Source organism: Mustela lutreola, chromosome 7 (genome assembly GCF_030435805.1).
Source record: "Mustela lutreola isolate mMusLut2 chromosome 7, mMusLut2.pri, whole genome shotgun sequence".
In the NCBI taxonomy this organism is placed as follows: Eukaryota; Metazoa; Chordata; class Mammalia; order Carnivora; family Mustelidae; genus Mustela; species Mustela lutreola.
Genome location: NC_081296.1, coordinates 91,497,075 through 91,524,391, shown reverse-complemented (window position 1 = coordinate 91,524,391; position 27,317 = coordinate 91,497,075). Strand labels below are relative to the sequence as shown.

Genomic DNA, 27,317 nt, shown 5'->3' with positions numbered 1-27,317 from the left:
TGCAAAGAATGCTTCAGTGACTAACTATGTGCCTAATTATACTTTTACATAATTGGAATGTGTCTTCAAGGTATATTCCTAGAAGTGGAATTTCTGGGTCAGAAGGTAAACAGATAGGTAATTTTGTTAAATATTGGCATTCCCAGAAGCAAACTGTGAGTGTGTTTGCCCAGAGTCTCAACCACACAGTGTGTCTTATTTGGAAATTTTTGCCAGTGTGTGGGGGGAACAATCTCACTGTACTTTTCATTTACCTTGCTCTTTTAATAAGTGAGGTTGAATATACCATTTACTATTTTCATCCCTAATTTTTATTTTTGTGAATCATCTATTCATTTCCTCTTCCTTAAAAAAAAAAACTTATTTATTTAATATGCGTAATCGCTATACCCAGCATGGGGCTTAAACTCACAACCCCGAGATGATTAGTCGCATGCTCCACCATTTGAGCCAGCCAGGCGCCCCATCTATTTATATCTTACATTTTCTGTCAGGTTTAGTATTTTCCCCTCAAATTTTATGTACTAGGGATTTTAGCTCTTAACTGTGATATATGTTACAGATATTTTCTTTGCCCGACCCCATTTGTCTTTTGCTTTTGTTTATGGTGGACTTTTTTTTATTGTTTCTTGTGGGGGGATCAAGGAAAAAAATTAGTTTTTATGTAGTCAGTTTCTTTTTCGTTGTGTCTGAATTATCAGTCATAGATAGAAAGCCTTTCTCTGTACCCTAGATAAGAGGATTCTTCTAATACTTGTATGGTTTCATTTTTTTATATTTTTATCCCTCACCCATTTGAAGTTTATTCTGTATGTTTTGAGACAGAGATACAATTTTTGTTGTTTTTCCAAGTGGATAACCAGATTAAAAAGTTCTCTTTTGCCCTTTAGAGAATAATCAATTTATGAAATTACTTGGTTCTGTTTTTTCAGATTCTGTACTATAGGTTTTCAGACTCTTAGTGACAAGATCTCTTTAATACTGTTAAATATTATTGAAGATTTCAAAGGATTTTTTTTTCATATGGGTTATATTGCCATACCTTAGAAGTACTTGGTTTTGGTTTTAGACTACCACAGTAGAGTGAATAACTCAGTAAAGCAAGCCAAATGAATTTTTTGGTTTCTCGGTGCATATAAAAGTTACATTTAAACTGCACCTTAATCTGTTAAGTGTGCAGTAGAAGTATGTCCCAAAAAACAGTGTATAAACTTTAATTTAAAAATACCTTCTTGTTAAAAATATGCTAACCATGATCTTAGCTTTCAGTGAATTGTAATCTTTTGCTGGTGGAGGGTCCTGCCTTAGTGTTGATGGCTGATCAGGGTGATTGCTGCAGTTTGGGGTGGCTGTGGCAATTTCTGAACATAAGTCAACAATGAAGTGTGCCACATTGATTGACTCTTTTTCTCAGTTTCTCTGTAGCGTGCAATGCTGTTTGACAGCATTTTACCCATAGTATAGAACTTCTTTCAGAGTTGGAGTAAGTCCTTTCAAACACTTTATCAGCTGCATTTATGTAGTATTCTAAATCCTTTGTTGTAATTTCAACAGTCTTCACGGCATCTTCAGGAGAAGATTTCATCTCAAGGAGCCACTTGCTTTGCTCGTTCATAAGCAGGAATTTCTTACTCATTAAAGTTTGATCATGAGCTCGTAGCAATTCAGTCACCTCTGCAGGCTCCAATTCTAGTTCTCTTGGTAATTCTACCAATTCTGCTTCCTCCGCTGAAATCTTCAGCTCCTCAGTGTCATCCCATGAGGTTTGGAATCACTTTTCCAAACTCCCATTAATGTTGATATTTTTTACCTTTTCCCATGAACCATGAATGTTTTTTTATGACCTCTAGAGTGGTGAATCCTTTCCAGAAGGTTTTCAGTTCACTTTAGATCCTTCAGATGAATCACTATCTATGGCAGCTGTAGTTTTATGAAATGTATTTCTTTCACAATAAAACTTGAAATAAAAATTTCTCCTTAATCCATGGGCTACAGAATGGATGTTGTGTTAGCAGGCATAAAAACATCATTATTCTTGTTGTGCATCTCCATCAGAGCTCTTGGACTTAAAATACTGTATACATGTATAAAGCACAGGGATAATAGATGTAGCATAATTCTTTTTTTAAATCCTTTTTTATTAATTATTTTCATTAACATATAATGTAGTATTTGTCCCAGGGGTACAGGTCTGTGAATTATCAGGCTTACACTCTTCACAGCCCTCACCATATTACACACTCTCCCCAATGTCCAAAACCCAACCACCCTCTCCATACCCCTCTCCTCAGTTTGTTTTGTGAGATTAAGAATCTCTTATAGCTTGTCTGTAGCATAATTCTTAAGGGCCAGAGGATTTTTGGAATGGTAAATGAACACTGGTTTCAACTAATGTCACTAGCTGCATTAGCCTCTACTGAAAGAGGCAGCCTGTCCGTTGAAGCTTTAAAGCCAGACTTTGACTTCTCTCTAGCTATGAAAGTCCTAGATGGAATTTTCAAATAGAAGCCTGTTTTGTGTATGTTGAAAATCTCTCGTTCAGTGTAGCTTATCTTCTGGATAGCTTGCTGCAGCCTTTTTATCAGCATTTGCTACTTAACCTTGTACCTGTATGTTACAGAGATGGCTTCTTTCCTTAAACCTCACAATTCAGTCTCTTCTAGCTTCAGACTTCTCTTCTGTAGTTTCCTCACCTCTCTTAGCCTTCACAGAATTTAAGAGAATTAGGGCCTTCCTCTGGATTAGGCTTTTTGACTTAGGGGAATTTTGCAGCTGGTCTGATCTTCCCTTCAGACCATAAAACTTTCTCTATGTCAGCAATACAGCTATATTGCTTTCTTATTAACATTCATGTGTTTACTGGGGTAGCACTTTTGCTTTCCTTCAAAACTTTTCCTTTGTATTCACAGCTTGGCTGTTTGGCACAAAAAAACCTAGTTTTCAGCCTGTCTTGACTTTCAACATGCCTTCCCCAACATGCCTAGACTTAATTTCTAGCTTTTGATTAAAGTGAGAGTCATATGATTCTTCCTTTCACTTGGACACTTTAGAGGCCATTGTATGATTATTAATTGTCCTAATTTCAGTATTGTTGTGTCTCAAGGAATAGGGAGGCCTGAGGAGAAGGAAGAGGGATGGGGGAATGGCTGGTTAGTGGAGCAGTCAGAGCACAGTGTTTACTGAGTAAGTTTGCTGTCTTATATGAACATGGTTTGTGGTACCCCCAAACAACTACAGTATAATATCACAGATCACCACAACAAATACAGTAATAACGAACAAGTTAGAAATATTGTGAGAATTACCAAAATTTGATACAGAGACATCAAATGAACAGATGCAGTCTGAAAATGGTGCTCATGGACTTGCTCAACACAGGATTGCTACAGACCTTCAATTTATAAAAAAATGCAGTATCTGTAAAGTGAAGCACAATAAAATGAAGTATGCCTGTGTTTTATCCACTTGATCTGTCTTATACTGAGAGTAGTGTGTTGAAGTCTCCTTAATGTTTCTGAATTTCCTTGCACCTTTTATACTTTTTGCTTTATAAAGATAGTCGCTATGTTGACACATAGATAGTCATACATTTTTTAAAAATATTTTATTTATCTATTTGACAGACAGAGATCACAAGTAGGCAGAGAGGCAGGCAGAGAGAGAGGAGGAAGCAGGCTCCCTGCTGAGCAGAGAGCCTGACGTGGGGCTCGATCCTAGGACCCTGGGATCATGACTTGAGCTGAAGGCAGAGGCTTTAACCTGCTGAGCCACCCAGGTGCCCCTCATAAATGTTTTAGCTTCATTTTGAATTGGAACTTTTAACATTAATGCTTTTTGGTTTAATTTTAATTAGCATATTGCATTTTTTGCATTTCTTTTTCCATGACATATTTCCTTTGTTCTTTTATTTTTTAAGTTCCTTTTGGTATTCAGGAAATTTTATACTTTGTTCTTTTAGTTACTTTTCTCTGTATACCTTTTTAAAATGTCTTTATTCCCTTGCTTTCTTATAAGCTCTTACTTTTTAAAACACCTTCTATGTAGTTTGTGATTATTTAATGGTATCCTTTATCTCCTGTCTATTGCCTATACATTAATAAATGAGCTTAGTTTTCTTCTCTTGTCGCCTCTATTTTTGGTTACTTTATTTCTACATATATATGTAGAATATATATGCTATATATGTAACATATAGCATATGTCATAATAGCATATAGCATATAGCAGTAAGTGATTCTTCTGTGCTCATCTCTATCTTTATTTTTTTAATCTTAGCTCTGTAACCAAATATATCAAATACTCATCATTCTTTTCATTGAAGTTTCTGTCAACTACTTGGTTGGATGAAATTCATCTTTATTCTTCAAGATAGTCTCAGGAATACACAATTCCCTGAGTGCTTGTATATCTAAAACATTTTCTGTAACCCTGATACTTGAGAAACATCTTGGTTAGATTTAGAATCCTTAGGTTCACATTCATGTTAAGTTCCCCCCCCACCACCAATGTTGCCTTGTTTTGTGCATTATTTTTTGAATTTTATTTTCATTTTTGTATACATTGAAATTATTTCATCTTTTCTCTAGGAGGCCCTTAAGATATTTTTTCTTTATGTCTGAAGTCTTACTTTGAAAGTTTTATCAGGGTATGTGCAGAGTTGATTATTGCAGGTCAGTTTGTCCTGGCTTCTGGTGGATGACCTTTTTAACATGTATATTTCAGAGACCGTAATTATATGTAAATTGGATATTTTTTCCATATCATTTATTTCATTCATTTTCTCTCTGACGCTTTTTATCTTTTTTAAATCTCATATTTATTCTGTCAGTTGTTATCCCAGTGTTCTTCAATGCCCTGTGTTCAATTTTTTTTTTTTTAATTTATTCTTCCTTAAGCACCTTATAATTTAGGCTTCATTTCTAAATTTTGTCCTTTTACTTCTTTCCTGACTTGAAACAGTTCTTCCTTTCTTGGTCTATTTCTTCTTAGTTTTAATTTCTGATTTAAGATGGGGTTTTCTTTGTCCCCCATATCTAAATGCTGTTTGATAATATCTGACTTAGATTAGATTTGTTGTGTTGTAGTTTTCATCTGCTTCATAATTGGGTTTTTTGGGTGGGGGTTTCATCAGCTGAATTGCTTAGAGTCTCATTTTTGTTTTCTTTTTACAATAATTTTTTAAAAAGATTTATTTAATTATTTGACAGAGATCACAAGTAGGCTGAGAGGCAGGCAGAGAGGGGGAGGGGGATGCAGGCTCCCTGTGGAGCAGAGAGCCTGTTGAGGGGTTTGATCCCAGGACCCTAGGATCATGACCTGAGCTGAAAGCAGATGCTTAACCATCTGAGCCATGCAGATGCTGCAGATCCACAATTTTTAAAGTTTAAGTCTTGTGAGATCCTTAATTTCTCTTTTGCTTTTTCTTTTTACTACATGATTTCCACAGGCTGTCTCCCTATTCCTTCTTAACATTCTTCTCCCCCAAAGCATTACCTTCCCTGTGTGTGTACTTTTTTTTTTTTAAAGATTTTATTTATTTATTTGACAGAGATCACAGTAGACAGAGAGGCAGGGAAGCAGGCTCCCTGCTGAGCAGGGAGCCCGATGTGGGACTCGATCCCAGGACCCCGAGATCATGACCTGAGCCGAAGGCAGCGGCTTAACCCACCCAGCCACCCAGGTGCCCCCCTGTGTGTGTATTTTTAAGTCCTTTTTTTAACCACTCAATATCGATCTACCAATATATTTTTTTCAGTATTCTCACACTTAGGGCGACTTTTTTCTTTCTAGCTTGGTTTTTAGGTTCTTTTCTCTCTTTTACAGTTTTTCCCAAACTCCCCTTGCTCTTCATGGAAGTTTGTAGTGGGAGAATGGGAGAAAGCTTGTGGGATTTGCTGTGTACTTTATACTTACAGATAATTTGAAGTTTAGATGTTCTGTTTTCTGGTCATACTGAGGATACCAGTTTTGTGATGTTTTAATTCGTTCTTTTTGTTCTTTAAAAGGAATGTGGAAGTGATTGTAATATATATGACCTCAAACCTTTCATTTGAATTCCATTCTTTGAACAATTTTAAATAGTCTACTAATCGATGTCTTCATTTAAGCTCAGTGTTTTTATAGTAATTTCCCAAGTAATTTTGGCAGTTCTGTTTTTATTATGTTTAAGGTTTCATTGTGATGGCTCTAAAATATAAGGAAGAAACACAATAATACTCATATATATTTTAGAATCCATTCGATCTAAGTAAATATTCATGGTTAGAATTAGGGTTCATAGTTCCTGAAATAAATTTTGGAAGACAAAAAATAAGTTAGTGAATTTCTGTTGAGAATATTAAGGTCTTATTTTATGAATTTACAATGATAATTACCATTTTTTGTTGTTGTTACAGTTGGTGGTGTCCTTACTTCTGTGCCTTCTGGACTGGATCATGGCCTTACCTCTGAAGACACTGCTCCAACCAGTCCATGCTACAGGAGCAGAAAATGATAAAATAGAAAAATCTGTCCTCAATTGCATTTATAAGGTCAACTTGTTTGCTATATTGTTTACTTGGTAACCAACAGTTTTTAAAACCGAAAAAAATCACATTTCTTAGTATTACTTTTTTATTTTTTTAGAGCTAGGCGTTTTCTGAGAATATAGATGTATCTTACAGTACCTAAGGATAATTAAAATTCTTCATGCAAGAGACAGTTGTTTTACTGCAGATATTTGAAAGGAGTCAAATTTTTGTTGAATGTGAAAATCATCAGTTAAATTTCATTCATTCTTCATTTTAAGAAGTATTAAATTTTACCTTGATTGAAGAACTGAGTTTTAAAATATTTGAAGTTTTGTCAAGCTCTTATATTACCAATTGACATTTTTTTTTCCTTTTATTTTATTTTTCTTTACTGAAAAGGAAAACTATGTTTTCCCTCATACCTCCAGGTATTACATGGGTGTGTTTATGGAGCTCAATGTTTTAGCAATCCAAGATATTTTCCAATGAGCCTCTCTGATTTGGCATCTGTAGATTATGATCCTTTTATGCATTTGGAAAGCCTAAAAGAGCCTGAACCTCTGCACTCTCCGGATTCAGAACGCTCTTCTAAACTTCAACCAGTGACAGAAGGTAAAATGAATTCACTTCGGGACCATATTATTTCTTGGAGAGACGAATATATCTTACTTTGTAGTTGTTTACCTCATCATGTGTATTATAGCAAAGTTCATTTTTATTTTAAGAAATAACTTCAGAAACAGTGACCAAGATTATATGTGATGACATTTCATTTATACTTCTAGTTAAGTTATTCTGATAAGTTCTTGTTGATATTTTATTTTATATATCATAGAATTTATATAATGGAATAATATATTTAGCTTTTGAGCTTAACAGATGTGGTACTGAATTTTGACTCTCCATTTACTAGCTGAGTGGCTCTGTTCCCTTATTTGTAAAATGAGGATAATATTCATTCCCTCATGGTTGTTTTGAGTACTGAATAAGATAGTTTATATGAAGCCCTCTGCACAGTTCTTGATAGGTAGTGAACTCGGTAACATTTTTTTTTAAGCGTCATTGTTTCTACATTCAGAGAGTTTACTTTCTGATATAAGGGAAAGATGTAAATAAATAATGTCTAAATATGAGTATAAGAGTAAAAGTACATTTATGATATGGAAGTAACCCAGAGGAACCCAGCAATTATTGAAGGGTTTTAAGAACGTTATATACATGATAAATTTAGTATTAAGAGCAGTTTGAAAACAGTATTTTATAGGAGTTAGAAGATTATGGCCCATGTCTGCCACCTGTTTCTGTAAATAAAGCTTTATTTACATCCATACTATTCATGATGGCTGCGTTTGTGCAACAGCAGTAGTGTTGTATAGTTGCAAAGGAGATGATGTAGTCTGTAAAACTGAAAATTTTTACTGTCTGTCCCCTTACAGAAAGAGTTTGCTAATCTCTGGTATGTTGGGTTGGTTTTAGGGAAGTTAACCCAGGAGCAGAGAGATCAATCATGAGGCTATTGCAATAGGCCAAACAAGAACTGCTCAAGGCTTAAATTGGTTAGATTTCCCCCAAAATAGACCAAGAATATGAGAAAGGTTAGAGGTTTGAGAGGAAAAATGAGGAGGGCAGTGTTGGAAATCGTTAAGTTTGGCATTCCTGTTGGTTATTCATATGAAGACCAGTAGGAGGCAGTCTCTGGTATATGCAGATTTCGAATATAGCAGAAAGGTCTTTGTTAGGAGTGTGTGTGTGTGTGTGTGTGTGTGCACGCGCTTGTGTTTGTGTGTGTTCTGAGAAGAGTCGGAAAGGAAAGAAAACTGGGAGAGAGTAACTTCTCAGAAATAAAGACACGAAAAAGATATTTAAAAGACTGGGGACTGGTATTAAGTGATAGGTTGATAGGTCAGATATGGAAAGGCTGAAAAATATGTCTGCTTTAATTTAAGCAGAGAAGTGGAGGGAGAAGTGGATGGCTGTGGATTGAGGAACAAGGATTAGGTTAAAGAAATAGAGCCATTTATCAAAAGTACTCTTTAAAGAAGCTTGACTGTGTAGTAAAGAAAAGTGATAAGATAGTGGTGAGCTAAAGGATGATTCAAGGATAAGGGAATTCTAAGGATGAAGAGAGTTGAACTTTAAGTATAAGCTGAGAAGGAAGGTGGGAAGGGGATCATTAGTGGGGTGAAGTTCCGTAAGAGTGAGCTAGAAAGTATAGGTGCTAATATTAGTCCTTATTCTGACCTAGAAAGAAGAAAAAATGGAAGTAAATTAAAGGAATTGTCAGAAGTTACTGAGAGTCCAACAGAAAATGAAAACTACAAAGTTTTGGTTGTACCAGTCAGCATTCGGTAGGGTGGACGTGGTGGAAAAACACGAGAACTATGGCTTTCAGAATATTGGTACATGATTTAGCCATGGAATCTAGGCTTAGTGAGGATTGAACTGATGCTTGGAAATGGCTAATACCTTAGGAGAAAATGGAATGAATGATTAGGATTCCAATGAATCATAAAGTAGATGGTGGTAATAAATGCTAGAACAGTGATTCTCAAGGGACACCTGGGTTGCTCAGTCAGTTAACTGACTGCCTTCAGCTCAGATCATAATCTCAGGGTCCTGGGGTCGAGCCCCCCATCAGCCTCCCTTCTCAGTGGGGAGTCTGCTTCTCCCTCTCCCTCTGTGCTCTCTCTCCATCTCTCACACTCTTTCCCTCCCTCAAAACAAAACAGGCAAATAAATGAACAAAAACAGTGATTCTCAGCCTCCGTCACACATTAAATTACTGCTGCTCTGTTCCCATCATAGAGATTTTGATATCTTGATTAGGGATAGCTAGAAGTTTTTAAAGCTTTGCCAGGTGATTAATTTGTAGCCAAGGTTGATAATCACGGAGAGCATCAGTATGTTAAGAAAGTGGTTTTAAAATGAGTTTTTAGGAGTGCCTGCGTGGCTCCATGGGTTAAGCCTCTGTCTTCAGCTCAGGTCATGATCTCAGGGTCCTGGGATTGAGCCCCAAATTGGGCTCTCTGCTCAGCAGGGAACCTGCTTCACCCCCCCTCCCCCACCGCCTGCCTCTCTGCCTACTTGTGATCTCTGTCTGTCAAATAAATAAATAAATAATCCTTTTTAAAAAAGACAATGAGTTTTTAAACAGTAGAACTCCTTCAAATAAATTTCACAAGGAAGCTCAGTTTGTAAAACTTCTAAAAGCAGAGCTGCAGCAGGGTGGAAGCTTGGGATCCTACTGACTTCTCTTCTGTCCATCTCCAAGAGCCTTCTTCTCTAAGGGCTCTACAAAACAGAATGGGAAAAATCACTAGATTGGGAGATTATGGTCAAAGAGTAAGCTGTTAAGGAGGAGTTTGGTTTTTAAAGGTAGAATCGTTATAAATGATTAAGACACCTAAGATATGGCCATGATAATGGATTAATGATGTAGAATGCAAGTGAAGGTAGGAAAGTTACACATCAAAGAAATAGGGCTAGGGTTTGGTATTGATGACAGGTTGCTAAGAGTTTGTCCAAAACACAAATGCAGTTGATCTGACCAACAGGGGTTTTCTTTTTTTGTTTTTTTATTATAAATATATTTTCTCTTCCTTATGATTTTCTTTTCTCTAGTTTACTTCATTGTAAGAATACAGTAATTAATATATATAACATTCAAAATATGTGTTAATCACCTGCTATGCTATTCGTAAGGCTTCCTGTCAACAGTAGGCTGTTGATAGTTAAGTTTTGGGAAGTCAAAAGTTAAACATGGATTTTCAGTTGCATGGGGGGCGGTCAGCAATCCTAACCTGCATATTGTCCAACGGTCAGCTGTATCCAAGTGAAATAGGAATGTAAGATTTAAACTTTAGACCATAATTGATGTATAAGCAACTTTACATATCATTTCTTTAGTTGTGGTATAATAAAACGGGAGTGTTTATTTTACTTAGAAACAAAGTTATATGAACTAGGGTAAAATGATAAACTTTGATTCAAGGCATTATAATGTACTTGTTAAACAGTGAAATAAATAATTTACTTATGTAAAGAGAGGTTTTAATATATTTCAGACAAAATTCAGTATACCATTAATAGTCACTAGAGAAGATACAAAAGTAAAGATTTAAATAGATGAACTTTATACTGATACCAAATACTCTCTGGAGTATTATTATCTAAATGTATTAAGTTGTACCCTTTGGGCTTTCTTAAAGATAAAAAAGTCAAGATAAACGGGGAACCTTTTAGGAACAGCTGTAAGCCAACAGCAGGTGATTCTGTGGTTTGTTGTGACTGCATGCTGTGTTGTGTTTTTTTAATGTGGCAAAGTGACTAATCACTGTGCCCTTGTTTAAGGCATTCTTCATCATCTTCAAGTACTTTTTTGGCCAAAAATTTCTAAACATGGAGTGTCCCTAATAAGCTCAGTATTGGATTGGACAAGTCTGAATTGAGAACTATTGGCAGGAGTAGCTGTAATTATTAAATTTACTTAATAATAAAGCAAGGTAGTAAAGTTGGCTCTTTGTCAAATGGCAGTAGTCTTATTAGCAAGAAGTCATCATTTGCAGGGTCAGAGTGAAAGGAGGCTCCAAAGGATTCATTCTATCTTAATTATAGCTTCACCTATACATATTATGCAAAGCTAATATTTAAAGCATTTGCCAAAATTAACTTCCTCTGCATGTTCTATTACAGTGCAATGAATTGCAGCAGCTTTTTAGGTCTTGCTGCTTTTGTATGCCATAATAATCTGTAATTATGGGTTTGCTGCAAATGCTGTAGGGTTTGTTTAATCTGACAATCTGAAAAGACAACCCTGAATAGCCTTATTTAAATGAGTGCTAGTTACACAAAGCCTAGAAGCATCGATATCTTCATGTTGCATTTTCTCACAAGGCTAGTTATTTGGGATTTCATTTTGAATATCTAAATTAGAGAATTTCATTTTTTTATATCTAAATAGATATGTAGGAGAGAGATACGTATGTTCTATAGTTTTTATAACTAAAAAAAAATCTAAATAAAATTGCCAGTTGAGATATTTTTATCCTCTCATATTTATATAGATCCTGAATCTAGAGAAGCAGCTTAGGAAAGAAAATGCTTTTACCTACATTTAAAATGTAAATGTATTTTTTAAGTATTCTCAGTGTTAATAATTATGAGATTTGTGAACAGGCTCATTTGAGCTGCATTCCCACCATTGCTTCCTTTGAGAAGAAGATGTATAGGATGGACAGATACCTGGGCTTAGAGGTTTGTTTTAGGGAAAGAGCTGGGCTTGTTCTTATAGTTTATTTATAAGTAAATTTGAAAAAGGAACTCATAAAATCTGTGTTACTTATAATGCTCTCAAAATTGAATGGTTTATATTCCTTCTGTTATGTCCAATTTTGTATATGAGTTGTTAATTCATCTTTATAAAAAAATCTGTATTATTCTCAGAGAAAAGTGGGGTTTAAGGTGTTGTGTTGTGTGATTTGTCCATGATCATAGCTCAAGCCAGCTATGAAGTCAGGAATTTGTCTCTTTTGTGATCTGCTTCTATTAAATTACATTCTTTCAGTTCTTCGGAAATGCTCTGCAAAAAAGATTTGACTGCTTAGAACAAATCAGCTATTTAACTTCACCACTCAAAAGGAAAGAAGAAGGAAAAAGAAAGAACAGAATTTTAATGTCTTTAATTATGATTTTTATTACCATTAAAAATGTGACTTAGTCTTATTTAAATGAGGTTTTAAATCGATCTGACCCTTTTATATAGTAATTTATACTAAATAATACTATTTTGAATTTACTATACAAAGAAAAAATAAATTTTGAATTCATTGTTTCCAGATGTTACAGTGATTTGCCAAAAGAAAGAGGCATTTTAACAAAAGAGAAAAATATGAAAATTAGAGTTATGGTAAAGATGGAAATAGCCCTGAACTGGGAAGCAAAAGACCAGGCTTGTTCTTCTATGGCAAAAAAAATCCCTTAACTGTTGTACTCACTTGTCCTCATGTTCAAAATGACAGATATTGGCTAGATTGTCTGTAAGGCCCCTAACAGTGTGAACATTCATTAAATTCTAAGTTATAATGAGGGAAGAGAAAGCAGACACTAGATTCAAGCCACCCCTCTGTTTCTCATCATCCAGTGACATATCTTTTTACTTGGCTTGCATATGGTCTTAAAAATGTAGGATTGAATTAAGGTTAATCATTTAGTGTTATCTAGTGTTGAATAGCTGATTTTCAAAACTAGCCATATTTATAATTGAAAAACAACTCAGTATAATTGGAATTTAAGTAAACTGGAAAAAAATACATATGTATGTATGTAGTCACAAAACTTAATTGATAATGGAAGAAAATTAAAATTTTGGTACTCTTAACATTTCAAAATCAAAGCCCAGAGAAAACTGGTTTTTTTAGAGTTGGAATGATGGAAGAAGATGTTTTTGCTTTTAATGACACAGCTGCTGGTTTCTAGCTGATCTCTGCCTGTCGCCAAGTGTTGGTTCTGAATCTTGGGGACTGTGGCCTTAAAATATAGCACTATTCTTTTCTCTTGCTTCCTTTTAAGTATTATACAAGCAGTGCACAAGCTAATGTCCTTATAAACTTTTTTTAAAAAAGAATTTATTTATTTATTTGAGAGAGAGCAAGAGAACACAAGTGGGGGAGAAGGAGAAGCAGGCTCCCCCACACTGAGCAGGGAGCCTGACTCGAGGCTTGATCCCAGAACCCTGGGATCATGTCCCAAGCTGAAAGCAGCCATTCAACCAATTGAGCCACCCAGGCGCCCCTGTCCTTACAAACTTTTAAAATAGGGTTTATTGAGATATAATTTACATAAAATAAAATGTATTCTTTTTCTATGGAATTTTACTATATATTATGTTGATGGTTACACAGTTCTGTACAGTTACCAAAATACATCACAAAGTACACTTAAAACTAAGGAATTTGTTATATGTAAATAATGCTTTGATCATCAGGATGCTCTCAAATCTATATTTATTACAGCAGGTAGGCCATAATTTTCCCAAATGATAAAAATTCTTTAGAATATAAATAGTACTCAGATAAGATCACTCTAATACTATGGTAGAACAATATGGAGACATAATCATTCTGTAATGATGTCTATAATTACATAAGACAAGGGCGCAGTGAACACACACGCACACACAGTTGTTAGTTGTGTGTACAACTAAACATCCTAACATGAACAATGAGTACTTCCTTACCAATGACAGCTCTTCCCTAGCCACCTAGATGTAAAATATGAAGATAATCATCACCAAACTGTCCCCACTTCCTGACACCACTTATTTCAGAACTGGCTTCCACATAACCCTACTTAGGATCACACTGGCAATCTTTGGCTAGTGGGCTTTGACAAGTTTTTGTCTATCTCCATGTCTTCCTTCCTCCCTTTATTCTCTCTGTGTGTTTTCTGCCTGACATCTTCCTTTTCCCCCTCCTTGAGGTCCTGACATTTCAGGCCCCTGAGTACTATATTCTTTGGGTTTTCTTTTTTTACTCTTTGGTATGATTTTTTTTTTTTTTAAGTTACTCATATGGATATGCTCCTTATCTATTTGCTTTCCCTAATGTGCTTAAGGAAGGAAAGAAAAATACTTCTTACATACAACTAACTGGTAAGACTAGGCCACAATGACCCAGAAGAATATCTTACTTATAAAAATATGTACATAAGTAGGCCCATAAAATTTGTTTTCCCTTAAAATAAAGTTTTTGTGGCATATATTGGCTATACCAAATCACTGTTTAAGTTGGTTGATTCCTAAATTTTAGTGAAGGATTACTTTTCTCTGAAACTTTTATATCATTGATAAACACCATAATTAAATGACATTTAAAGCATGCTGTCTCTCTGAATTTACTCATGAGATAAGAAACTTACTTGGATTTCACCAGCTTTATAATGTGTGAACTAAGTGATTTCAGGTGATTTAGAATACTTGTGATCCTTCTTTAAAATATGATTTACATATAAAGGCTTAAGCTTAAATTATGAATCCATTAGCAAAACTTTGAAAAAGGTTTTTTTTCTATATAAAAGTAACAAAACATCATCAAAGAGAGTTTTCTTTGCCCTTATTCCTGTAGTACAGAATCTAAATTGGAAATATTCATGTTTACTGTTATATTTTAAAGTGATTTTGATAATTTGAGGAAGTCTCCATTTGTTGTCTAATAATTTCATTGTTAACATAACTTCCTAGGAAGCAGCAGTATTTCCACTCACTTACATTTCTTATTTCTAGTGAAAACTCAAATGCAACAAGGATTAATCTCTATTGCTGCTCGTACTGTTATTACACATCTGGTAAATCATTTGGGCCATTACCCAATGAGTGGTGGTCCTGCTATGTTAACAAGTCAGGTGTGTGAAAATCATGACAATCATTACAGTGAAAGTACTGAACTTTCTCCTGAGCTCTTTGAGAGTCCAAATATCCAGTTTTTTGTGTTGAACAATACAACTTTAGTGTCCTGCATCCAGATCAGATCAGAAGAGAGTATACCCGGAGGAGGTTTATCTGCTGGCCTTGCATCAGCCAATTCAAATGTCAGAATCATAGTACGTGATCTCTCCGGAAAATATTCATGGGATTCTGCCATCCTGTATGGACCACCTCCTGTGAGTGGTTTGTCGGAGCCTACATCATTCATACTTTCATTGTCTCGTCAAGAGAAGCCAGAAGAGCCTCCTACATCTAATGAATGCTTAGAAGATATAACAGTAAATGATGGGATTTCCCTCCAGTTTAAAAGAGGATTTAGAGAAACTGTACCAACTTGGGATACCATAAGAGATGAAGAAGATGTTCTTGACGAGCTCTTGCAGTATTTAGGTATAACTAGTCCGGAATGCTTACAGAGAACTGGAATATCACTTAATATCCCTGCTCCACAACCTGTGTGCATTTCTGAAAAGCAGGAAAATGATGTTATTAATGCTATCCTTAAGCAGCATACAGAGGAAAAAGAATTTGTTGAGAAACACTTCAATGACTTAAACATGAAAGCTGTGGAGCAAGATGAACCAACACCTCAAAAGCCTCAGTCAGCATTTTATTATTGCAGATTGCTTCTCAGTATATTGGGAATGAATTCCTGGGACAAAAGGTAAGAATAAAAGAGAATGTTTTTTAACATTAGTCTTATTCATCTTTTGATCAAGCATTTTAGTTTCTCTTCTTTTCCTCACCAGATTTTATCTACCAGTTTGTTCTTTGTCTTTTGGACAGATATTTCTTCTTGTTTGTTTGTTTGCTTGAGACCACTGAGTTCTATCAGGATTTAAGGGAATAAAAAGATAACTCAATAATTTAACTATTAACATTTTCATAATAACTAGCAGAACTTTGTGACTTAGAAATTACAGCTCATATAATTGAAAAGAATCTTATTTTCCCAACCTTCACATAAGGTAATAGAAAAAATTGTTTTTTTCTTATCACACTTCTGACACTACATGTGTGAGTTTTCCATAGCAGGCAGTCCCAGCACTAACTGCAGTTAGTACAAAAAGAATAAGGGCTCAGATCCACAAGATGGCCCCCCACTTCAGATATGGTCGGAAATATGAAAGTCCTTATTTCCGACCAACTAGCTATAAATCAGATAACTACCTCCTCAGTTTTGATAATTAGCTATAATAGCTCATAAAACATTTATTTTCATTTAGCAGTTTATTATAAAAGGTAGTTAAAAGATAGAGATGAACAGACAGACAAAGAGGTACACAGGATGAAGGTTCCCAAGTGTAAGAGCTTCTGTTCCTGTGGAGTTAGATGCTGCTGAAAACACTGAATTGAGTTGACTAACCAGGAAGCTCTCTGGACCTCATAGTTCAGAGATTATTATGGAGGCCTCTTCACGTAGGCATGATTAATTATTAACTCAATCTCTGTCCAGTCTTCCCTCCCCATAGGGGTGGCTGGAAGTTCCAAGCTTCTAATCATGGTTTGTGCTTTTGAATGACCAAGCCCCATCCTGAAGTTATTCAGGAGCCAACCAAGCATCCCCTCATCAGAACAAAACATTCTCCTATTACCAGGGAAATTGCAAGGGATTTAGGAACTCTGTGTAAGATGTTCCTGTCACCTTCATCGCTCAAGAAATTACAAGAGTTTTAGGAGCTCTGTGTCAGGAACTGGGGCAGAGCCCAAATATGTCACATAAGCCTTGTGGGTTTTTTAGACAAACAGTAATGTGATCTTTTCTTGTTGGTATCAGAGAAGTTAACTCAAGATTTTCATCAAATCAAGAATCTTTATTTCATTTTTTAAAATTTTGTTTTCTTACATATGTTGCAAAAAACCTCTCTGAAAGCTTGCAGTTAACACAAAGTATTCATGTAAGTCGGGTAAGAGTTAAATGAAAAGGCATTAGATTTAAATCGGAAGAACTAGGTTCGAGTCATTTAACCTTTAAGCTTCAGGCTATAAGTTGAGGAAGTAACTCGCACCTCACATAATGATGAGAGTTAACTTAGATAATATACATAAAATATTAAATTGTACACTAGTGTAAAGTATCATTAAACATTTATCTTTTAAATTTCTGTGACATTAAAAGCTGTACGGATGTGAAAGACACAGCATTATTTAATGTATTGTTCTTGTTCAATTTGTAATAGGAAGGGAACTCAGTTATCACTGGACAAATAAATCTTAATTAAATTCAGGTGAAGCACCAAAAGGGAGTTCTACTTCCTTGACTAGTGTTTATAATCTTACTTAATTTAAATCCTTCCATTTATTAGAAGGGAGTATTCTCTGCTTTATGGGGAAGACATGTCAGGAATATAGTTTGCCTTATGGTATGTCCAAATGTAGGTAATTGCCACTCATGTTAGTGCATTCTACTCTCTTTTGCTATACGATGATCCATATATTGTCTCAAGAAAAATTAAAGGTGGGAAGCTATATTTTACCACAGCAAGCATTGATTTCATGAATATAATTTGTATGTATTTAGTGTATATAGAATGTATTTGCCAACATATCTACATTGCTTCATAGTGTAAAAAATACCTTTAAGAGCACATATGTAATCCAGATGGATTACATATCCTTACTTAATGATATTTTTCATTAGGAACAACTTTTTAATATATTTTTAGGAAACTTTTGAAAAGGAACCTATAAGCTTTTATCCACTTTTCTGGATATGAGTTTCAGAAGCTCACAGCATCTGCAAGGAAAAATTGAAATGATTAATAGATAATGATCCACTAACAGAAATCTATGAGGGCCGCAGTAGAAATAGTGACACTTTCTATTTACATTTCTTTTTGGGTCTATTCGCCTTTGTTTTAGAAGTATGTTAGAGGCAAGAAAAGTGTTTAAAAGTTGCATGAGTAGAGTGGAAAGTATTTCTGGGACTGTCATGTCATTCACTGCAAAGGTGATGAAAATGTTTATAAATCTCTCTATTTAGGAGGAGCTTTCATCTCCTGAAGAAAAATGAGAAACTACTTAGAGAACTTAGAAACTTGGATTCAAGACAGTGGTAAGTTCAGATTTATAACTAGCAACTGTCAACTATTTCTACTTATGTGTGAATAATACTGCATTGTTGACTTTCTGAACAGAAACTACATTTGATTTACTTTAAATAATAAACTTTATGAAAAAAATGCAGGGCTACATTAAAATGTTTGATATCTTTGAATAGTTTATACCATTTTATGCATTTCAGAATTCTTTCAATGGCAGAAATCTAATTGAACTTCTAAAAACGTCCTTTAGTTTCCCCATAGTTAGACATTCCAGCTATGCCCTTTTTGATTAGTTTCAGAGGTCTCAAGTGAAATGACTGGTAAATATAAGCTAGTCCATACAGAAAGTATTAATGGAGCAAAGAACATGGATATAGGTTATTAAATTGCTATAAATCTGATTTCTCATCAAGCTCTTGGATATGTACCTATTTACATGTGGGTTTTGATGTGTAAAATCTTTTTATATCATTATTTTAAGGATATCTAGGTTCTTCATGTATAGTATATGAACAAGACTTCTGGGAAACCAGTAGTAGAAACTACAAAATATTAACTAGAAGCACATTGATAAAGCAATATTTTGAATGCCTGCATTTCTGAGATCTCAGATCCACAACCTACATAATGTCCATTTCTCACTCCCTCACATCTTAGTCAGTTGGTGTTTTTATACTTTCCTCTTTCCAGTTTTTTGCTTTTTCTATTCCTACAGTTAGTTTGCCACCCACCTCTGATTTCACTTGTCCTGTTAGCAGACTCACACATTTTCAACTATAAAAATGCCATTTCTGGCATCTTCAAAACTGTTCTTCCACTTAACGTTTATATATGTGTGACTATAATCAATTCTCTCATCAGAATCATTTTTTTTCTTCAGATTTTATTTATTTTATTAAAGAGCTCATGCACGTTTGAGTTGGGAGGTGAGGAACAGAGGGAGAGAATCCCAAGCAGACTCCCCACTGAGCATGGAGCCTGATTCAGGGCTGGATCTCGGGACCCTGAGATCATGACCTGCGCCAAAACCAAGAGTCTCTCACTTAACCAACTGAGCCACACAGACACCCCTGACCCAAATCATTCTTAACATCTACCTTCTTGGTCACCTGGGTGGCTCAGTGGGTTAAAGCTTCTGCCTTTAGCTCAGGTCATGTTCCCGGGGTCCTGGGATCGAGCCCCACATTGGGCTCTCTGCTCAGCAGGGAGCCTGCTTCCCCCTGTCTGCCTGCCTGCTTGTGATCTCTGTCTGTCAAATAAATAAATAAATAATCCTTAAAAAAAATACTATAAAAAAATCTACTTTTTCTACTCCTAGGCAGCAGTATATTACCAGAGAAAATGATCAAACCAGTGTGATATAGAGAGCTACAATAGATTTGTGCTTTTTTACTTCAGCAATACCTTCTCTACTGTTTGCTAATTTCTTATCCCTTGTTCACTTCTTTTTTTGTTTCTCAGAGTAATTTTTATAAACCGCTTTTTTGTTCTTTAAGCCCTTCATTATAGTCAAAAGATCATCTCTGCTCTAACCTCACTAAGGATTCAATCCAAATGTTTGGCCTCCTATATGAAAGACAGTCTGGTAGAACAATAGTTCCTAACCTTTCTTCCACCACCCATTCACATTTCAACGCAACATTAGTCATACCTCTCATCAATTAAATCCAGTGATTCTGCCAGTTGGGGGACTCATTTGAAACAAACTACCTTGCCAGCACTATTCTATAGGAATGCAAAGTAAACAAGATTATTCATTCCTTTCCTACTTCAAACAACTTCTCCTTAAAATATCCTTTCTTTAAAATTTCTATATTGAGCCATCTTTTCCTGCTTCCCTTCAGTTTCGGAAAAATCTTTTTTCCCAATCTATAGTTCTAGGATCTTCAAAAAGTTATCAGATCTTTATTTTGTATTTCTGCTTACCCCTTTACCGTAAGCACACTCTATCGAGTGCTTCTTTAAACAAAAGAAAACAAAACTATCCTCAGGATCCTTTTTTTTTTTTCTTTTTTAAAGATTTTATTTATTTATTTATTTGACAGAGAGAGACATAGTGAAAGAGGGAACACAAGCCAAAGGCAAACGCTTAACAACTGAGCCACCCAGGTGCCCAGTTACTGTCCTATCAAGCTTTAGTGTATCCCTTTCATATGCCTTTTTTATGAGAAAATATAGTCTTTACTCACTTCTTTTGTTTTTGTGGTTTTTAGCTTTTCTCAGAATAATCTTTTAGGGGTACCTGGGTGGCTCAATAGGTTAAGCTTCTGCTTTTGGCTCAGGTCATGATCTCAGGTCCAGGGATCCGGCCCTACATTGGGCTCTCTGCTCAGCAAGGGGCTTGCTTCCCCTTCTCTCTCTGCCTGCCTCTCTGCCTACTTGTAACCTTTCTCTCTGTCAAATAAATAAATAAAATCTTAAAAAAAAAAAAAAAGAATAATCTTTTAAAAATGTTTAGTTTCTCTAGTTATTATAGAAAATGTACAGTAGAAAAATAAGTCATATATTTATAACACTATCCTTAACATTTGTTTATGTATTTTCAGTCTCTTTTTTAATATACATACGATTTTTTTGTTTTAAAAAACTAAAATCATAGTAATATGTATATAGTAAGTTATGTTTTAAAAAGGACTTTATCGTGTTGTAAGCATTTTGATATTTTTCAAAAATAATTTTTTATGGTGCCAAGTTCTGTGATTATTGGACTTTTAAGTTGTTTTTAATATCTTGCCCTAGGATAAATTCCTAGAAATGGAATTATTACATCAAAGCATAAGAGCTTATTTCAGACCATACATATTGCAGAATTACTTTTCACTAAGTACTAATTTCTAATCCTACCAACATTGTGTAAGAACACTAATACAACTTCAACCTGAGCAACACAAGGTATTGGTCACATTTTCTAAATCTTTCCTATCTTGAGAGGCAGATAATGGTATCTCTTTATTGTTTTTTACTACTAGTGAAGTTATTATCTTTCATTGTAAGAAATTTCATTGGAAGAAATTTTAATCTTTTTGAAATTCCCTCTTAGTGTCTTTTTTTTTATTTATTTAAAAGGAAATTTTTCTTAATTGCAAGAGCTCTCCTACATATGTGGGTATCTAAGGATTAACTTTTGTATTTAATATGGGAGTTTTCCCAGTTGCTTGGCTTTCAGTTTTCAACAACTTCATATTGTTTAGCATACAGCTTTTTCTTTTCTTTTTTTTTTCAATTTAATTTTATTTTTTTCAGTGTTCCAAGATTCATTGTTGCCATACGTGCCCTCCTTAACACCCATCACCAGGCTCACTGATCCCCCACCCCCACTCCCTTCCAAAACCCTCAGTCTGTTCCTCAGAGTCCACAGTCTCTCATGGTTTTCATTTTTATGTAATTTTATTTCTCAGTCTTCTTTCTTTGTTTTTTGGTTTTTTTTTTTCAGTTGCTTATTGTGCTTAGAGAATTCTGTCTTGAAATTAGTTTAAATGTCCTACTGTATTTCCTTCTGGATTCATAATTAGTTGGTAGAAATGGTAATTATTTTACATTTAATTCTTTATTTCTTCTGGAATACATTTCAGTTTATGGAATAAGAAATGGAACTGGCTTGAGTATTAGAGAATAGCCTGTTTCTCTGATTTGTTGAATAATTCATACTTTTCTCATTGATTTGATGTTTCCTTTATCAGATATTAACCTGTTTATTTCAGAGCTATCTTTTCATTTCTACTGAGTTGTCTATCAATTTTGTACAGATGTTAGTATTTATTAGCTTTGTAACTTAGTATCTGATAGAAGCAGTCTTCTTCCTCACCCTATTCATACATATTCTTCTTTCTTAGATATTTTCACTTGTTTATATTTCACTTTCATTTAGATATTTTCACTTGTTTGTTCTTCTGGATACATGTTAGAATTATGTTGTTGTTTTCCAGAAGAAAAATGGCATTGATATTTTTTTTTGTTTTGTTTTGTTTTTAAAGATTTTATTTATTTATTTGACAGAGAGAAATCACAGGTAAGCAGAGAGGCAGGCAGAGAGAGGAGTAAGCAGGCTCCTCGTGGAGCAGAGAGCCTGATGCGGGGCTTGATCCCAGGACCCTGGGATCATGACCTGAGCCGAAAGCAGAGGCTTTAACCCACTGAGCCACCCAGCCGCCCCGATATTTTGGTTTTGAATTACAATAAAACTTTCATATGGAGAGAATAGAAGTACATTTGCTATCATCATTCTTCCCATTCATAATCATGGTGTGTTTTTCATTTATTCTGTGACCCAGAGATTGCTTTTAGGGTTATTTTATTGTAATGATGCTATTCTAAATAGAATTGTTTTTCCTGTTATATTTTGCTATCCAAATACTTTAGTGCATTCTCTTTTTTTAAAAAACATTTTAGGGCTCCTAGGTGGCTCAGTGGGTTGAGCCGCTGCCTTTGGCTCAGGTCATGATCTCAGGGTCCTGGGATCTAGTCCCGCATTGGGCTCTCTGCTCAGCAGGGAGCCTGCTTCCTCCTCTCTCTTCCTGCCTCTCTGCCTACTTGTGATCCCTCTCTGTCAAATAAATAAGTAAAATCTTTAAAAATAAAAAAATAAAAATAAATAAAATAAAAAACATTTTAGAGTTGTCTATTTGGTTCTGTTTAGGAGTGTAATTATCTTACAAATAATCTCTTTTCTAAAAGTTATGCCTATTTTTGCTTATTTCATATTTTATTGCATTGACTAGAACTTGCACTACAGTGTTAGTTATTGTAAGAGTAGACATCCCATTACTAGAGTCTTTTTCAGCATCTATTCAAATTTTCATACAGTTTTGCTTTCTTAACTATTGATGTATATTGTACATAGTATCACTAGATTGCTAATATTAAATAATTCTTGGAATAACGTTTGATTTCCTGTTGTGTTAAATTTACTAGGCTTTCCTTTTGAATTAGGGTATAGCCCATTTCTAAGCATATTCTCTATTTATTTAATTTTTTACTCATTCTTCTTATGTTTAGAATTAAGATTATAGCCAGCTCCATGAAATGAATTTTATATATTGTTTGAAAATTTGGAATAACTAGTAAAATTTCTAATTCTTTCAGTTTGTTTCATCATTATTAGCCTCTGGATTTTCTTTTAGCTCTTTTCAACTTAAGTGTTTTTTGCTTTTACAAAACTCCCTTTCATTGAGATTTTCAAATGCATGCTAATAGGATTAGTACATACACACATATCATAATTCTGCTATATTCCTTTTCTCATTTTAGTTTAGTGGGATTTTTTTGCTCTTTTTAAAAAATTAATTAATTTATATATTCCCAAATCATCCCTTAAAGGTTTTTTCCCCCTAGCTTTATTGAGATAGAATTGATATACAACATTATGATAGTTTATGGTTTAAAATAATGATTTATAAATAGATATATTATAAAATGAATTACTACAATAAACTTAGTTAACACATTCATCACCTCACGTTTAGAATTTTTCATGTGATGAGAACTTTAAAAATCTCTCTTAGCAACCTTTAAATATGATATAGTACTGTTAATTATAGTTACCATGCTATTCTTCACCTCTCCAGAACTTATCTCACAGGTGGAAGTTGATACCCTTTGACCACCTTCACCCATTTTGCCCATTTCCCTAGCCCCCACCCCTGAAATCAGTCTGTTCTCTGTTTCTCTGAGTTCAGTTTTTTCATATTCCACATATAAGTAAGAACATACAGTACTTGTCTTTCTCTGACTTATTTCACTTAGCATAATGCCTTCAAGTTTCATCCAAGTTGTCACAAATGGCAGGATGAATTTCCTTCTTTTGTTACGGCTGCATTCCATTGTATAGTTGGCCCTGGAACAACACAGGAGTTAGGGGCACCAACTCCACCCCATACCCATGCAGTTCAGTATCTGCATATAACTTTTGACTTCCTAAAAACTTAACCAACAATAGCCTACTCTTGACCAGAAGCCTTACTGATAATATAAAGTCAATTAACATATTTTTTATGTTATATGTGTTATATATTGTATTCTTAAAGTAAGAATAATGTTACTGAGAAAAATCGTAAGAGAAAATACATTCACAGTGTAGTACTATACTGTATTTATTGAAAACAAAATTTGTTTATAAATAGACCCATGCAGTTCAAACCCCTGTTGTTTGAGGGTCAGCTGTACATGTATATGACATTTTCTTGATCCATTCATCTTTTGATGGACACAGGTTATTTCATACCTTGGCTATTACAAGTAATGCTGCAGTGAACATGGGGATGCAGATACCTCTTCAGGGTAGTGATTTTATTTTCTTTGGGTATATATCGAGAAGTGGGATTGCTGGATCATCTAGTCATTCTGTTTTTAATTTTTTAAGGAACCTCCATACTGTTTCCCATAAAAGCTGCATCAATTTACATTCCCACCAATAGTTTACAACAAGGGTTGTCTTTTCTGTGTATCCTCACCACTTGTTATCTCTTGTCTTTTTGATAATAGCCATTCTAACAGGTATGAGGTAATATTTCATTGTGGTTTTAAATTTAATTTCCCTAATGATTAGTGATGCTGAGCACCTTTTAATGTATGTGTCGGTCATTTGAATATCCTCTTTGGGAGAATGTCTTTGGGTCCTTGCCCATTTTTTTTTTTTAGGTCTTCTTTTCTTTTTTTACCCATTTTTAATCAGACTATTTGTCCTATTGCTGTTGAGTTTTATGAGGTTTTTAATATTTTGGAGATTTGGTTGGGAAGTTTTTGATTACTGCTTCCATCTACCTACATGTTATTGGTCTGTTTCGATTTTCTGAGTTTTTATAAGTAAGTCTTTGTGCGTTGTACAATTCTAGGAACTCATGCATTTCTTTTAGGTTGTCCACTTACTTGGTAAATAGTTGTTCATTGTAGTCTCATGGTCATTTGCATTTCTTTGGTATCAGTTGTAACATCTTTTCATTTATAATAATATTTATTTGGGCCCTTTTTTGTTGTGGTTAGTCTAGCGGAAGGTTTGTTAATCTTGTTTATATTTTCAAAGAACCAGCTCTTCATCTTTTCCATTTTCCTTTCTTTTTTTTTTTTTTTCTAAAGATTTTATTTATTTATTTGACAGAGAGAGATCACAAGTAGGCAGAGAGGCAGGCAGAGAGAGAGAGAGAAGGAAGCAGACTCCCTGCTGAGCAGAGAGCCCAATGCGGGACTCGATCCCAGGACCCTGAGATCATGACCTGAGCCGAAGGCAGTGGCTTAACCCACTGAGCCACCCAGGCGCCCACCATTTTCCTTTCTTTATTTCATTTGTTTCTGCTCTAATTTTTTTCCCAAAAGATTTTATTTATTTATTTGACAGAGATCACAAGTAGACTGAGAGAGGCAGGCGGGGCGGGGGTGGGAAGCAGGCTCCCTGCTGAGCAGAGAACCCTACGCAGGGCTCGATCCCAGGACCCTGGGATCATAAACTGAGCTGGAAGGCAGAGGCTTTAACCCACTGAGCCACCCAGGCACCCCTCTGCTCTAATTTTTATTATTTCCTTTCTTCTGTTAACTTCAGGCTTAGTTTATTCTTTTTCTAGTTCCTTTAGGTGTAAGTAAAGTAGGTTGTTTATTTGAGATACTTTTTTTTCTTGTGTGTATTTATCACTCTAAGCTCTCCTCTTAGAACTGCTTTTGCTACATTCCATAAGCTATGGTTTATTACATTTCCTTTTTTGTCTGTCTCAAGATATTTTTTAATTTTTTAATTTCCCTGTTGATTTCTTCTTTGACCCATTGGTTGTTCAGGAGTGTGTCATTTAGTTTCCATGTATTTATGAATTTTCCAGCTTTCCTGCTGCTCATTGATTTCTAGTTTAATTCCTTTGTAGTTGGAAAAGATAGGTGATATAATTTCTGTCTTCTTGAATTTGTTGAGACTCGTGTGTTTTAGCACATGATCTATCCTAGAAAATGTTACATGTGCACTTGAGATGAATGTGTATTTTGCTGCTATTGGACAGAATGTTCTATATATATGTTAAGTCCATTTGATCTGTAGTATTGTTCAAATTCACTTTATTTGATTTCCTATCTGGATGATCTGTCCCTTGTTGAGAGTGAGGTATTAATGTCCCCAGCTATTACTGTATTTCTGTGTATTTCCCTTTTCTTTTAGTACTTGGTTTATATATTTAGGTGCTCCAATGCTGGGTGCATAAATATTTATAATTGTTGTATCTTTTTTTTTTTTTTTTTTTTAAGATTTTATTATTTGAGAGAGAGTGAGAGCAAGCATGAGAAGGGTTGGGGCCAGAGGGAAAAGCAGACTCCCCATTGAGAAGGAAGCCCGATGGGGAGCTTGATCCCAGGATCCGGAGATCATGTCCTGAGCCGAAGGCAGTCACTTAACCAACTAAGCCTCCCAGGCTCCCCTATAATTGTTATATCTTCTTGATGGATTGACCCCTTTATCTTTATGGTAGTTACATTGTCTTTTTTTTTTTTTTTTTTTTTTACCATTTTTAACTCAGTCTATTTTGTCTGACACAAATATAGCTACCTTTGTTTTCTCTTGTTTACAGTTTGCTTAAAATATTATTTTCTGTACCTTCAATTCTTATTCTCTGTGTGTGCTTAAAGCTAAAATGGGTCTCCTGTAAGGAGCATATCATTTGGATCTCATTTTTTGGTCCATTCAGCCATTCTGTGTCTTTTGATTAAAGAACTTAATCTGTTTACATTTTAAGTAATTGTTGAGAGATAAAAACTTACAACTGCCATTTTTTCATTGTTTTCTGTTTTGTAGATCCTTTTTGCTTTCTCTCTTAGTATCTTCATTTGAGATTTAAAGACTTTTTGCAGTAGTATGTTTGAGTCCTTTATCATAGTGTTTTGTTTATGGGCTGCGGATTTTTTCCTTTGTGGTTAGCACTAGAGGGATACATAAAATATGTTATATTTATAACATTTTAAGCTGATTACAACTTGATAGATAGCATACAGAAACTTTATACTTTTACCTCTTCCTCACATTTTAGGTTATGGTATTTCTCCAATAACAAATTGTTATGTTTATGGTTATTTTAAAAACATTTATTTCCTAACTTTTAAACTAGAGTTATAATTATGCATCACCATCACAGTGGGCTTTTCTGTCTTGATGTAAATAATCTACTTAATTTTTTAAAAGACACAGTTTCTCGTTTATTCTACTTTGTTTTCTAACTCATTAATTTTTGTCTATTATTTATTTATAAACTTTATATTTTTTTTCTTCTAGAATTGAATGCTTCTGTCTTACTTTTATTCTTTATTTTTTAACAATGAAAT

The 27,317-nt window shown here is 34.6% G+C and overlaps 1 protein-coding gene across 7 annotated transcripts in view; it reads left to right on the top strand.

The window, feature by feature from the left end:
- Window positions 1–27,317, top strand: part of RALGAPA1 (Ral GTPase activating protein catalytic subunit alpha 1) — a 247,497-nt gene that overhangs the window by 140,026 nt on the left and 80,154 nt on the right. For all 7 annotated transcript variants that reach the window (XM_059181915.1, XM_059181914.1, XM_059181918.1 and 4 more), the window contains 4 exons: window positions 6,396–6,530; window positions 6,938–7,121; window positions 14,788–15,652; window positions 17,972–18,043. In XM_059181915.1, coding sequence (XP_059037898.1) covers window positions 6,396–6,530; window positions 6,938–7,121; window positions 14,788–15,652; window positions 17,972–18,043 — 1,256 coding nt within the window. The remainder of the gene's footprint in view (window positions 1–6,395; window positions 6,531–6,937; window positions 7,122–14,787; window positions 15,653–17,971; window positions 18,044–27,317) is intronic.